The following is a 14,269-nucleotide window of genomic DNA, read 5'->3' on the forward strand; positions in this document are numbered from 1 at the left end:
CAGACGCTCACAAAGGGCTCCCCGCACCCCCAGGACGCTGCTGCAGGGACTGATAAGTAAATGCCAATCCCTGCAGCCCCTGAACGACGCGATCATGGGAATCATGTCATTGCCTCCCCCTGCCCCTTGAGAAATTTGAGAAGCCCTGGTTTAGGAAGCGCTGAGCTAATTTGCATTGTACGAATCCCACTGGTAGTAGAAAACCACTATGATACTCCTATGTAAAAAGTAAACAGATATGGAGATCTATTCCTAGCAGTATGTCTACAATCTTTGCTGCTGTGAAAAATACACCATAACCTTCTTAGAACAGTTTCCCATTATTTCATTGGTCCATCTTATAACTGTACAGCCAACTGAAATCTTGTTCTTTTAATCCAAATCATTACACTTGTGCCCACTGGCTCTGTTTTCTACTTGTACATGCTGGTTGATACTGCATAAACTCATTAACCGGAAGGCACAGCTGAGATTTAGAAAGTACTGTTATTTTCTTTCTGGGATATATTCATTACAAATTGCAGGCAGCAACTGTTACCCTGCACATGCCCAATCTCGTCTGATCTTGGAAGCTAAGCAGGGTCAGGCCTGGTTAGTACTTGGATGGGAGACCGCCTGGGAATACTGGGTGCTGTAGGCTTATATACCATAGTCTTTCAAGACTGAAGGTTGCCAACCAAATTGCAGGAGCAAGGATTTTCAAATTTCAGCCTTCCTCGTTCTGCAATGGATGCACTTGTGATGAATACATTACAAGCACATGGCTATTTAAACCTTTTACTGAACCATTTTCCTCAGATATATTTCCTTCCTTGATCTATACCTGTCATGTTACCAGGGTCCTTGATGCAAAGTACCCTTATATCATACTTTCCTCTAATGAATTTTTGAAAGCTTACATTGCTTTTATGATACTGTTGTGTGCTATTATGCATGACTTGCAGCTTTTTTAAATTTTAAAATGTTAATTGTTAATGAAAGAAGTAGCATGAACAAGACACACATGTAAAAAATTGTTTTTAAAAGACTTTGTTATATTCTAAAGGGCAATAATAAGGTCTTTGACGCACCAATGCTCCATTTTTCATTGCCTGAATGTTCTTGGAGTGCTCCCTTTTGTCTGTTTTTGAGTATTTCCTAATGCTGTGTTTAATTTTTTGCACACTAGTGCACACCTACAATTAAAAGATGCAACCCACTGAGGGTCCAATCCAGTTTTCCAATGCCGGTGCAGCTATGCCAGTGGGGCATGCACTGCATCTTGTGGTGGGGCAGCAAACACAGTGGCCTCCTTAAGGTATTTGTTCCCTTACTTTGGGGCTGCATTGTGGCTGCACTGGTGCTAGAAAATTGGATAGGATTGGGCCCTTAGATGACAGCTATTTTATTACAAAACTTTCACAGAGGAAAACAATTTAATTTATGATGTGATATTCCATGCATGGATTAATATGAGATACCTGCAAAGTCAGTAATAAAAGTAGTAACTTTTGACATGGTAGTGCAGAATTAAGAAATACTGGAAAAATTGCAGTTTATAAGCTACTTTGATTTACATTTCAGACAAGAAAAAAGTTAGTTTCTACATAAGCAGGGTTTTCTACATAAGTAGGAACTCTGAGGTGTGAGTTCTTCAATGGTAAGGAATTAAAGAAAAATTGTAGTATAAAGCAGGTGGACAGTAGGTGTAAAATTAAATTCAAGCAACTGAAGGTAGCTGTACACATACATGTACAACACTAGATCTCATTTGATTAGTCTGCATTTGAAGATTCTCAGTCAAGTGTGTCATTTGTTTCCATTGAAAAGCATTGTATTCAAAGGGTTGTAAGGTAATATGAATCATGCTATGATATGATGAACATATGTGTTACCTGGTTCATATTTAAAAGGAATAACATGAACATTAAAAGGTAAAACGTAAGATGACTTGTAAGACTGGATTTGGCAAGAGGATTTGATATGTGGGTTCTCTACTCTGGGCATGATGGTCATTGATTCTGTGTAACCCTCTAAAACAGTGGTTCTCAAACATTTTGCACCGGGACCCACTTTTTAGAATGAGAATCTGTCAGCACCCACCAGAAGTGATGTTATGACCAGAAGTGACATCATCAAGCAGGAACATTTTTAATAATCCTAGGCTACAGTGCTACCCACACTTAGCCAGGAGTAAGTCCCATTTACTATCATTGTTAAAAGTAAATACATAGTAGTCTGTTAAAAATACAGATGTGTAACATTTCCCCAAATGCAGTTATATACCATGGTAGCATCAAGTCTAATATATTAAAAAATAATATTCAAATGAATATTGAAATGAATGGGGACTCACCTGAGTCAACCCACAGTTTGAGAAACACTGCTCTAAAAGACTGTGTCTAAAGTGCTGACCTCTTTCATGGTTTTTCATTGTTAAAAGAGCCAAGCAGAAGATTGTCTTAAGCAACTATGGTGTGACCACTTTTTTCCCCTTTATTATCCTGACTTTGAAGCAGTTCATAAATTGCATCTAGCACTTTGGAGACAGTGAAAATTTATGCTTGCTAAATCTGAAAAATTGCTGAGCCGTCTCCTAAGTTATGGAAGTAGAGATTATCATCAAAGAATCAAAAATATTGAGGAAGATACAAAGACTGGCTAGAAAGCACAAAAGTTGACACTCATATTAATAGTAAGAAAGCATAAGTATGTGATGGATGGAAGAGAGCAAGAGGGATACAAACAAGAAGTCCAAAAATATGGGAAGGCCAAAATTTAGGTGGAAGGATTTAGAGATGAATGAAAAGAATTGTATTAACAGATTTACAGATCATACAAATTAGGAGTTGAAAATATAAAGAACAATCACTAGGAAGGTGTCATTTTTGCTGCATATTTGCCCTAAATTTAGAATGGAAACAAATGCGCATAAAGTCTTGGAGTCAAAGAACTGTAAGCAGGAGAAAATATGAACTTTTGTGCAAGTGCTGGTGGAAGACTTCTTGCAGTGAAACAGTACAATGTATCAAGGAGTTGCAGTATACCATAAAGGAACACAGTGAATAAGGAAGGTATAGGCTGGCATGGTACCACAATAGTTTTCCCAGCTTCTGAGATCACTCTATTGTCTTATCTCAGCTATAGTGTATGCAAGGAAGACTGAACCTCCCTCTCAGATTTTGACTAAACTTTTGACTATTTTATTGCCCCAGAAATGGTTTTTAGCTTACTATTTCCTGAAACACTTGCTTCATTTTTCCCCTTTCAGTAATTTTTAGCTTTTTGTCCGGGGTGACCTTTTGACCCTGAAAATACCCAAGCCAGTTCTGTTTTCCCCCTTTTGCCACTGTTGAGCACAACATATAATATAGAATGAGAAAATGGTGCTTTCCTTCACACAGATTATAGCATCTAAGCTCCAGTGAGCTTTGAAAATTGTTTCCATAAAGTCTTACACGCAAGAGCTTGCAAACAGATATGGCCTTAACTGCGTTTGTCAAACCTTTTTTTAAAGGAATTTTGACTGGGGGGGGCAGCATGCTAAGGGTCATATTCATAACATTAACCATAAATGTGAACTATACACAACAGCATGCACAATACTAATTCACTTGTATTATGCAATATAAAGTAGACCAGGGGTGTCCAAACATTTTGACAGGAGGGCCACATCATCTCTCCGACACTGTGTCAGGGGCCGGGAAAGAAAAAGAATTAATTTACATTTAAAATTTGAATAAATTTACATAAATGAATATATTAGAGATGGAACTTATATGAATGAATGAAGGTCTTTCAGTAGCTCAAGGCCTCTAAAAGGCCTTGCACAAAGCAAGGTTGGCCTTTCCTTCGCTGCCACTGCTGCATCACAGACATGAAACAGCAAGTCGTGGAGGTAGCCCTCATCCCACAGCTCATGTGATAGGTTTAACAGTCACCCTCACACTGAGAGCAGTTGGATTGGGCCAGCACGGGCTCCAGCAAGTCTCCGGAGAGCCAGAGGCTCATTGGAGACTGGGAGCTCCCTGAGGGCCGGATTGGGAGTGCCCGAGGGCTGCAAGTGGCCCCCGGGCCGGGGTTTGGACACCCCTGAAGTAGACCACTAGATTTGTGTGCCTAACCAGGAACTATGGAACAATTAACAGTTAAAATTGTTTTCAGAGTACTGTGCTGATGATCCCTGCCTGATAAATGCTCATGTTTATACTGTGTGAGGGGGAGCAAAGCCTTTACTGGGAAGGCTAATCTGTGGGACTGGAGGGTTCCATAACCCCCTGTTTTCAAAACTAATAAAGACACTGGCATTTGGAGGTCACTTTGCTTATACAATGCTTTCCCCTAGCTTGGAAACAGAACTCCTGAGAGAGGCAGACGCTTTCAGCTAGCAGAGGGATGGAAATCATTGTCTCCTTCCCAGTTTAGGCCAGGAGTCTGCTTTTTAAAATTCCAACCTTTAAACACATGTTTGTGATATTTTGGAACTTTTATATTGGGAATTTTTGATGTAGAGAGATGCATCTGAAGAACCATCTTCCAACACACATGGTTGGCAACCTTCAGTCTCGAAAGACTATGGTATAAGCCTACAGCACCCGGTATTCCCAGGCGGTCTCCCATCCAAGTACTAACCAGGCCTGAACCTGCTTAGCTTCCAAGATCAGGCATTAGGGAACCTGAAGATAATTGGGTTAATTGGCTGACTGATTTTCTTTCTCTTTCTCTCAGACCTACCACCCCCACCACTGCCACCTCCTGCTATAAAGTCTCCTACTGCCCAGTCTAAATCTCAACTGGAGGTACGGCCTGTTATGTTGCCAAAGCTCTCTTCCATAGAACCAAGAACAGAAAGGGCAGTGGAAAGAAAAGGTACAGGCTATAAGGGGAAAGAAGGAGCTGATGGGCGTCAGCATCCTGATGTGCGGACAAGTTCAGGGGAGCGCCGAGAATCGCATGAGCAGCAAAGTGATAGCAAACCGCGAGGAAGCAAAACAGCAAGACGAGATGGTACACCAGCAAAAACGCATCTTCTCCAAGGTGAGCTGATACGTTGGCATGTGTTAATTAAAACTCTTTTTGTAGTTATGAATAATGTTTTTGCAGCATAGTCACCAAACCACATTCCCTGCTAACATAAAATCTTAGCAGGACTGTCTCCAATGACAAATATGGAATCTAGTCTCCTGAAATGTAATTATACCATACGACAAAACGAACTTGCAGCAATGAAATCAAGCAGGAAATATAAGGAACTAAAATCTTCAGCAAATTAAAATCTCCTTCAAAAAACTTATATCTCCTGTATATCCATGATGTGCTGCATACATGCCTCTTAATGTACAACACCTAAAGCAAAGCATTCATGAAGACCTGCAGGTTTTCGTTAGCCTGTATCACTGCCCTTTTACATTGCAGTGTTTCTTTCACATTTCTAAAAACAAATAGTGCATCGAAGCTTGCTTAGTCCCATCTAAAAATGTGAAGCGCGTACTAACAAAGAATGATAACCTGGGTTCTGGATGTCTAGGCTGTAACATACCATCTTGCAAAAACCATAAATGGATCATACTAAACCAACCTAATCTCTTTTTATGGCAGCAAGTAATTTCTGATAGAGGAACATGTACGAAGTTATCTATACAGGCCTCTGCAAAAGCTATTCCCAAAGGAGCAGGCCAGTCGTTGATACTGCCTATCCTGGGCATGAAACAACAGAATAGAAATTGGTAGTAAATTGGTTAAATGGGTACAAAAGAAAAAGGTCATTGTAAATGCCAACAGGTCACAATAAAGAGAAGTCATTAGCAAGAAACTTCAGAATTGGTACTGTGGTTGTTGCTTTTCAATTTATATATTAATAGCATAGAGCAGGTGGTAAACTTGCCGGTGACACTGAAATTGGAAACACTGTTAATGTTTAAGTAATTTATCACCTTCGAAAACAGTATTAAAATATTAGAGGAAAGCTCCGTGTATTGATTTGACTTGGAGGATTATAGAGCTGGAAATGTCATTAACAGATAACCTATTATAACTCTTTCATTCCACCCTTTTACATCAATACCAGGTTTTTAGTTCATAAAACCAACCGTTATGGACATATATCTGAATTTGTTTTGGACTTCACATTGTTAGAACTGGAAGACTGTGCTTTCCTATTAAGGGTTAGGTATTTTTTTTTTTACTGGTGAAAAACTAAAGTATATTTTTATTTTTAAATTTTACTTTACAAAGCCATTATCTGCCATGCACAGATGCATGACTGTAAATCAGATACATTCTAGGACATAACTGTTCGTGGTCTTTGGGTTTAGTCTGTGGCTTGGTGTGCCAAATTCCTATCTTTAGTTTATTTCCTATCTTCCTAAACCCCATGTCCCTCAATCTTCATATAAGCAATCTATTCATATTAGCAATGTAATGCCTGAATGAGGAAGTCTTCAGCTGCAAAAATTTCCATAGGTTGTTAGGTACCTTTCAAGAGGTTATCTATTCAGAACAGCTGTAGCTAAATTTGGGGCTCACACATTATGAAGCTTGCACAAGTTGGTCATCCAAGATAATATGAACTGGTCCTTTGAAATCAATGGGACTTTAGTGTTGATTTCAGTTTTTAGTGGTTACAGACTTGACTTGCAAGTAATTTATTTTGTCAACATTACACCCATTGCGTATTATTGCTCTTCATTCATCAAAGCACAGGTTGAGACTAATTATTCCAGTGGATTCTGTTCCAAGCACTCCGTGGATAACAAAAAAACTATAGCAAATTAATTTAAAAAACAAAGTTTCTTTGCTCCAGTGATTGAAAAACAGCCTTGCTGACCTTTTGACTCTAAGATAAGAGTCATTAAGAAGACAATCCATCAGCATTTCACTCAGCCCCTCCCTTCACCAATGCAAAATGATCACCTTTCTTTCATGTGCTGGGGGAAGGGAAGGGGTCCAAAGGAGAGAGAAGGATTGATGGATTGTTAGCCTGCTGCCCTCTCTCTCTCTCTCTCTCTCTCATTAAGGAGGCTGTTGTTAAAGGACTGTTCAGTTTTTAAAACTGATTTTAAAGGGGTGCATGTTTCCCCTTCTCCAGGGATCAGCACATTCTTTCTCATTTGCAGGGGCCATTCTTGTTGAGTCAAATCCATGTATAAAAAATCCATGTATAAATAGACTGAACCTGTACAATTTAACCCTCTTTAAAGGGCAGTGCTACAAGTGTTCCACAATCATAATCAAAGCTCCTGAACACAGCCACTTCTTTCAATCTTGAGTCCTAGAATTTATATTTTAACAATTCTCTAGCCTTTTTTGAACACTTTGTCTTGATGGTTGTATAATATTGTTAATTGTGGTTGGAATAGTTATGCATGCCACCCATCAAGCATATACTGTTCAGCTGTCTAATTGTGGAATAGCAAGAAACACGCAAGGTTGTAAAATCATTAACTATCATTATTTTGACACTATTTTGACTAGAAATTATTGTTCCCTCTGTATGGCTACATTTATTTCTTACCATTTGTTTCTAGCTGTTACAAATGTCAACTTTTTACCTTCTCTAGACTGTAGCACATATTGTTTTCTCAGGACAACATTTGGGTTGTAAGTCAATCCATTGAATTGCCAGTCTTGAATGTCCACCACCTGCTTTGCCACTCAAAGTGAGGGTTTCAAATCATGGAAATTGTTATACATTAATAGAGGGAATGGATTGCTTTACTCAAAGGCTATTTGTTAACAAAGCCATTCAAACCTACATCTTCACATGGCCTTTGTACAGGCATACAATAAAAGATTTAGGAGTTTTCCTTGCATTACCCCCTCAGCTTTCAGACAACACTATCAGCTGTGCTGGCAAAGCAGTTCTGGAGGAAGAGGAACACATATGTGCAGCATGTACAACATTATATAGAGAACAATATGGCATGCACTAGTGAGCTGAAAGGTGTGTGTGTTACATGTTCTACATGTGTGTGTGGGCATGTTCTAAGACACAGGTAACACATGCACATGGGGGAAGTCTGTTGTGTGTATGCAGGGACCAAGTGCAGTGACTCACAGCACAGCTTAAGCCATTTATGCCCAACATTTTATATACACAACGGACCAAATGTGTATACCTGTGGGCCAGGCAAAAACAGATTAATGGGATGTGAAATGAGGAGGAAGACAAAGTTAAAGATACAACAATAGATTGCACTGCCTTCTTATCCCCATGATAAAAGCTGTGTACATAAAAAGTCACTTACGCTGTTGCAAGGTTGAGGGATGCAACAACAGACGAACAACTCGGTACTCAGGAGTGAAAGCTTACAAGCTTTTATTGAATTGCATGCAATTGGCCCACAGGACTCATGCCACAAAGCATGGAGCCCCGTCTGAATGCTGGTCCTTAACCTTTAATACATCTCACAGCTCTTTGTCCTCAATCTAGACCTCATTCGCTGAAGATTTGACATCATAGATGGGGCTAACTCTTAATAGGCTAAAGATAACCTTAGCGATACCTCGTAGGTGAGTTTCAAGTTACAGGTTTCCAAAAAAGGTGAAATTAAACACATTGAATTACAAAGTTTTCAAAAGCCAGCAGGGAGTGCTATAATATCATTTTATCCAGTATTGACCCAGTGCTGAACCTTATTCACATCCATCAATTCAATTAGGTCTTCCTTGACAGGTCTCCATATCATCCTCATTAAAAGAGATGACACAATGTACTTTGACTGGTACCGTTATCTTTATCTGCATACCTTTCTCTTATACTAATGTCAACATCGAACACCTGTGAAGCCTTCCTGCAATGTTAAAGCTTTTGTCTGTTCTTAAGACTTTTCTAAAATCAAGCAAACTTTTGGTTCCTTAAGACTTACTTCTAATGACTAGTATGTCCCCATATATGTTGGTTACACTTTAGGGCAAAGACTAATTTGCCTATATGTGCCTTTTCCTCTGAAAGCATGGAAGAATAACAATTTTAAAACTATAAGTGAACACAGGCAGACTGTCCTTACTAAGACGTGTATACTTCTGTCAAAATGAGGCCTATCTGTTTGTTGCCTAGCATCTTTATCTATTTGCATTCCAAGGTGTTTACACCTTGCATTCCAAGGTGTTTACACCTAAGCAGCTTCTGTGAGAATAACAATTTCGCTTTAAATGAAGTCAAGCAGCCTTTTACTATTCTGTGTGCTTCTATGCTTTAGCAGTGTGGCTTTTAAACTTTTGCACAAATGGTATGTTACCCATTTGACGAACAGGCCTTGCTGAGGGAGAGTCAGCATGGCTTCTGTAAGGGTAAGTCTTGCCTCACAAACCTTATAGAATTCTTTGAAAAGGTCAACAGGCATGTGGATGCGGGAGAACCCGTGGACATTATATATCTGGACTTTCAGAAGGCATTTGACACGGTCCCTCACCAAAGGCTACTGAAAAAACTCCACAGTCAGGGAATTAGAGGACAGGTCCTCTCGTGGATTGAGAACTGGTTGGAGGCCAGGAAGCAGAGAGTGGGTGTCAATGGGCAATTTTCACAATGGAGAGAGGTGAAAAGCGGTGTGCCCCAAGGATCTGTCCTGGGACCGGTGCTTTTCAACCTCTTCATAAATGACCTGGAGACAGGGTTGAGCAGTGAAGTGGCTAAGTTTGCAGATGACACCAAACTTTTCCAAGTGGTAAAGACCAGAAGTGATTGTGAGGAGCTCCAGAAGGATCTCTCCAGACTGGCAGAATGGGCAGCAAAATGGCAGATGCACTTCAATGTCAGTAAGTGTAAAGTCATGCACATTGGGGCAAAAAATCAAAACTTTAGATATAGGCTGATGGGTTCTGAGCTGTCTGTGACAGATCAGGAGAGAGATCTTGGGGTGGTGGTGGACAGGTCGATGAAAGTGTCGACCCAATGTGCGGTGGCAGTGAAGAAGGCCAATTCTATGCTTGGGATCATTAGGAAGGGTATTGAGAACAAAACGGTTAGTATTATAATGCTGTTGTACAAATCGATGGTAAGGCCACACCTGGAGTATTGTGTCCAGTTCTGGTCGCCGCATCTCAAAAAAGACATAGTGGAAATGGAAAAGGTGCAAAAGAGAGCGACTAAGATGATTACGGGGAGAGCACCAGGATGAGGTCTCTTGTTATCTGGTGTGCTCCCTGGGGCATTTGGTGGGCCGCTGTGAGATACAGGAAGCTGGACTAGATGGGCCTATGGCCTGATCCAGTGGGGCTGTTCTTATGTTCTTATGTTCTTACCCAGGTTGCTGTCATCTTCCGTCATATAACACAGCCTTTGGGGCCCCATGCAGCTTCTGTGAAACTAACAATCAGCTACCAAAATGATTCTTTCAGGCAGCTTTTCTGTTACCATCGTATGTGTTGCTCCAGTGGCCTTTACATGTGGGTTACAATCTGGGGTCACCGTGCCTCATCACAACTAGGTCCTAAAGACCTTAGGTTTCAAGGCAGTAGAAAAGAAGGAAAACCTTTACAAGGATAAGGAGGTGTGTAACTAACTTTTGCCAAAGCTGCTCTCATACACCGTGTACCACGACATTTGTACATACATACACAAACTCAGACCTGGGTTTACTCAGCCCTAATTAACCCAAATTGGGAGAATTTAAACCGAAGGGGTCAAAATGCAGGGTATGATTGTTTTGGGATAATTGATGGGATAGTACAGTTACCCACAGACACTATCAACTGCTGTCTCAATCACTCTTAAACAATGTGATAATGGTGAGAGTTGCCAAGGCCAAGGTTACCTATGCACATCTGCTGAGATAAGCTTGTAATGTATATGAAATCATGGGCCTAGAATGCCAAGACGCAGTGATTTCCTGACTCATAAGAACATAAGAACAGCCCCACTGGATCAGGCCATAGGCCCATCTAGTCCAGCTTCCTGTATCTCACAGCGGCCCACCAAATGCCCCAGGGAGCACACCAGATAACAAGAGACCTCATCCTGGTGCCCTCCCTTGCATCTGGCATTCTGACTTAACCCATTCCTAAAATCAGGAGGTTGCGCATACACATCATGGCTTGTACCCCATAATGGATTTTTCCTCCAGAAACTTGTCCAATCCCCTTTTAAAGGCGTCTAGGCTAGACGCCAGCACCACATCCTGTGGCAAGGAGTTCCACAGACTCGAAGTTTATTTATCAGTTTATATCCCGCCTTTCTCCTCTGAAGGCACCCAAGGCAGCTCATAACAACATCAAAAACATAAAAATTATAAAACGCAAAAAAGAACATAATGCAACATTAAGCCACTACCCTTTCTTGGGAGGAGTTTCTTGACAGGCAGCTCAATGAATGCTGGAGTTGTGTTTTGGAGGGCACTTGAGAGAAGGGTGCAGAGGAGAACTGAGTAAGTTTGGAAAGGAAAAGAGCAGTCTGGTACCTGTTCTGAGTGCCAGCTGATACATCAGTCAAAGGGGGTGCTTGACGCAGCACCAGTGGATCATCCAAACAGTTGAGGAGCAGCAGCAGGTGTAGCATATAGGCTACAGATGAATAGCAACAGGATAAACAAGGCAACATGAGGGGTTTCTGACCCAGTCTTTTATAATCAGAATCATCACAGGAACATATAGAGCAGCAATTTTCAATCTTTTCAACACTGACAAGGCACTAAAATCGTCAAGTCACATGATGAAGTTTTTGACAATTGACAAGACACACCATACTGCTAGTGGGGGCTAATGTCCCCCAATGGCCGTACTAATCAATGACCTTCCCCCAAATACCTGTGGCACATCTGTGGACCACTCACAGCACACTAATGTGCCATGGCACAGTGGTTGAAAATGGCTGGTATAGAGGCTACTCTTGGCTAAACTCATAAAGGACCTTTCTGCTGTGTCCTGAATGACCTTAATGGTCCATCCCCAGCTCTAAATGGATTCCTCTGCAGTTCTGTATCCTGCAGAAGATACAGCCGTCTTGATTAAGTTTACACTGGACTTTGTTTACTTCAAAGTCCATTTGCTCCCAAAATGTGGCTGGTTACAAGTTTAAATCTGCTGTCATCAAGGTGGGGCCGGTCATGGAATTTCCCAAAAGGAAAAGCAAGGCTTTGCTAAAACCAGCCAGCTAAAACTCACAGAGGGGGTGGCTCTACAGCACTGAATGTTTTCCTTAAGACCTGAGGGACCTAATGCTTCCTTTCATCAGCCCCAGAAAAATGCCACGAGAGTGACCAGGATCATGCACACCTGGCACTCATCTAGCATCACATTCACATGTATAATGAAATGTCAGTCAACAGGTGAATGACCACAATTTATACTGGTCATTGCTCCATTTAATAACCATCAATGAATTCTAGGGCAGAAATGGAAATACTGAATGCATTTGGTGCATGAATTTGCCTACAGCAACATTTAAAATATGTATAATTCTATTCACAGAAGACATTCTGCCATACTGTAGACCTACATTTCCAACATCAAACAACACTAGAGATCCTAGTTCCTCAAGCTCCATGTCCTCCAGAGGATCAGGAGGTAGACAAAGAGCAGAGCAAGCAAATCTAGGTCGAAGGAATGTTGCAGAAATGCAGGTACTTGGAACATTTGAGCAAGAAGATGAAGAAGGAGAAGAATTACAGGTAACATGAATTTTGATACATCATCAGAAGGGGGAAATCTGTTTTATAAAGTGTTTATCATGTAAAGCTAATTTTCTTTTATCTTTAGATTATTTATTTTACAGTCACTTAAATTTTTGGCCTCATTAAAAAACATAACTGCAATCGTATTAATGTTTCATACTTACCCCAACACTGCAGATGTAGGAGCTATACAACGTTTTGAATTTGTTTGCATTTTAGGATATTCTCTGCCAATTAGATTAGATTCAAGATGTAAGAGGTAAAATGAGACAATTAATGCTAAACATAGATTATAAAAACAAAATATCAAATGCATCTATGAACATTAAAACTATTTTAATTATGATTTTAAAATGTAATTGCCTTTATTATTTTTAAAATCTGTATAATCACTTTTTATTGCGGTCTGATCTTAAGCACAGTTTATTCACTGCTTAAATTACATCTCTGGGTAGTATGACATAGGAGTCTTTTGATCTGCACATTCTCAAAAAAATCATGAATGAAAATATTTTGAGCAAGATAATACCAGCCTTTTTTTTTTTTTTAAATACAGGAAACGGAAAGCTGAAGAAGAGCTGTACTGTAACACATTTTAGAAATTAATCAAAAAGATATCACTCAAGATGCCTCAGTCTGATATTTGATGCCAGATGTTCAGTGCAATCAGAGTGTACAATTTCTCACCTTTTTTCCATGCTACAAGAATGTTAATCTTTATTTTGTTTCTTTTAAAAGAATTTTATAATGAATATTGCCTGTTTATTCCCTTTGGCTAAATACAGCACATTTTCTGTCCATGAGAGCAATTAAATGACTTTTTGTGGTGCTATGCTAGCTGTTGCTTCCATCTTTGGGCAGAGGGGAGAGCCCTAGTTTGCTCCCACTGGGGGTAATGCAGTACAGTACAGTTAAGTCACTAGACCAGTTCATAGTCCTATGTATATAGACTATCGTTGACTGGACAATGGCAAATTGCAAAGAATGACATCTATGCAGAAGGTTTTCTAACCTTGCAATGTTCTTATAGGCTGCACTTGGTGCAAGTGGCATTGTATTTTCTTCCAGCAATCCAAGTCCTTTTTAGCAAAAAATACGATTTAATACAATTTGCATTAGAGTGGCTCATACTGTAAATATGTGCTCATTTTCCATACTACTTTAATTTGTCTAGACTTTCTCCCCTTTAATCATGAAGGTACATTCTTTACTGCAAATATTTTTTAGGATAAGAAGAAGGCATGTCAGTGAGAACTTGGCAGTTATGTCATCAGATAAAGTTAAGTTTATCCAATACTCTAAGAGTTGTTGGCCACAGCCAGTGCTCCTGAAAATACAAATTAAGAAAGCAATGGACATTTTTAAGCATCATTGGGAAAGGACATCATCATGACTGGCCCAAATCTCAGACCTCTACTTTATAGTGTCAATTCACCTTAAAGAAGAAGTGCCACTTAACAAAATTATGTTTGATCTTTGGGGGTTTTTTGGGGGTGGGGGGTGGGGGGACAGGGTGTTTGTTTTTTGTAATGCACTGTTTATTTTTTTTATTTTTGGTTTTAAAAGCACAATCACTAAACTTTATTTGTAAAACATTGTAACTATTAACCGTTTTTGTCTTATTGTAAGATGTTAAGCTTTTGTGTTTGTTTTTTCATATTTTGTTAATGCTCTATGTT

The 14,269-nt window shown here is 39.9% G+C and overlaps 1 protein-coding gene and 1 pseudogene across 4 annotated transcripts in view; both read left to right on the forward strand.

Moving 5' to 3' along the window:
• Nucleotides 1–14,064, forward strand: part of ROBO1 (roundabout guidance receptor 1) — a 699,165-nt gene extending 685,101 nt beyond the window's left edge. For all 4 annotated transcript variants that reach the window (XM_066622672.1, XM_066622669.1, XM_066622671.1 and 1 more), the window contains 3 exons: nt 4,708–5,016; nt 12,388–12,587; nt 13,147–14,064. In XM_066622672.1, the coding sequence (XP_066478769.1) occupies nt 4,708–5,016; nt 12,388–12,587; nt 13,147–13,161 (524 nt within the window). In that variant the 3' untranslated portion in view covers nt 13,162–14,064. The remainder of the gene's footprint in view (nt 1–4,707; nt 5,017–12,387; nt 12,588–13,146) is intronic.
• On the forward strand, nt 521–640 carry LOC136646954 (5S ribosomal RNA; annotated as a pseudogene).
• Nucleotides 14,065–14,269: the final 205 nt, after the last annotated feature.

The sequence above is a fragment of the Tiliqua scincoides genome, chromosome 3, assembly GCF_035046505.1.
Source record: "Tiliqua scincoides isolate rTilSci1 chromosome 3, rTilSci1.hap2, whole genome shotgun sequence".
In the NCBI taxonomy this organism is placed as follows: domain Eukaryota; kingdom Metazoa; phylum Chordata; class Lepidosauria; order Squamata; family Scincidae; genus Tiliqua; species Tiliqua scincoides.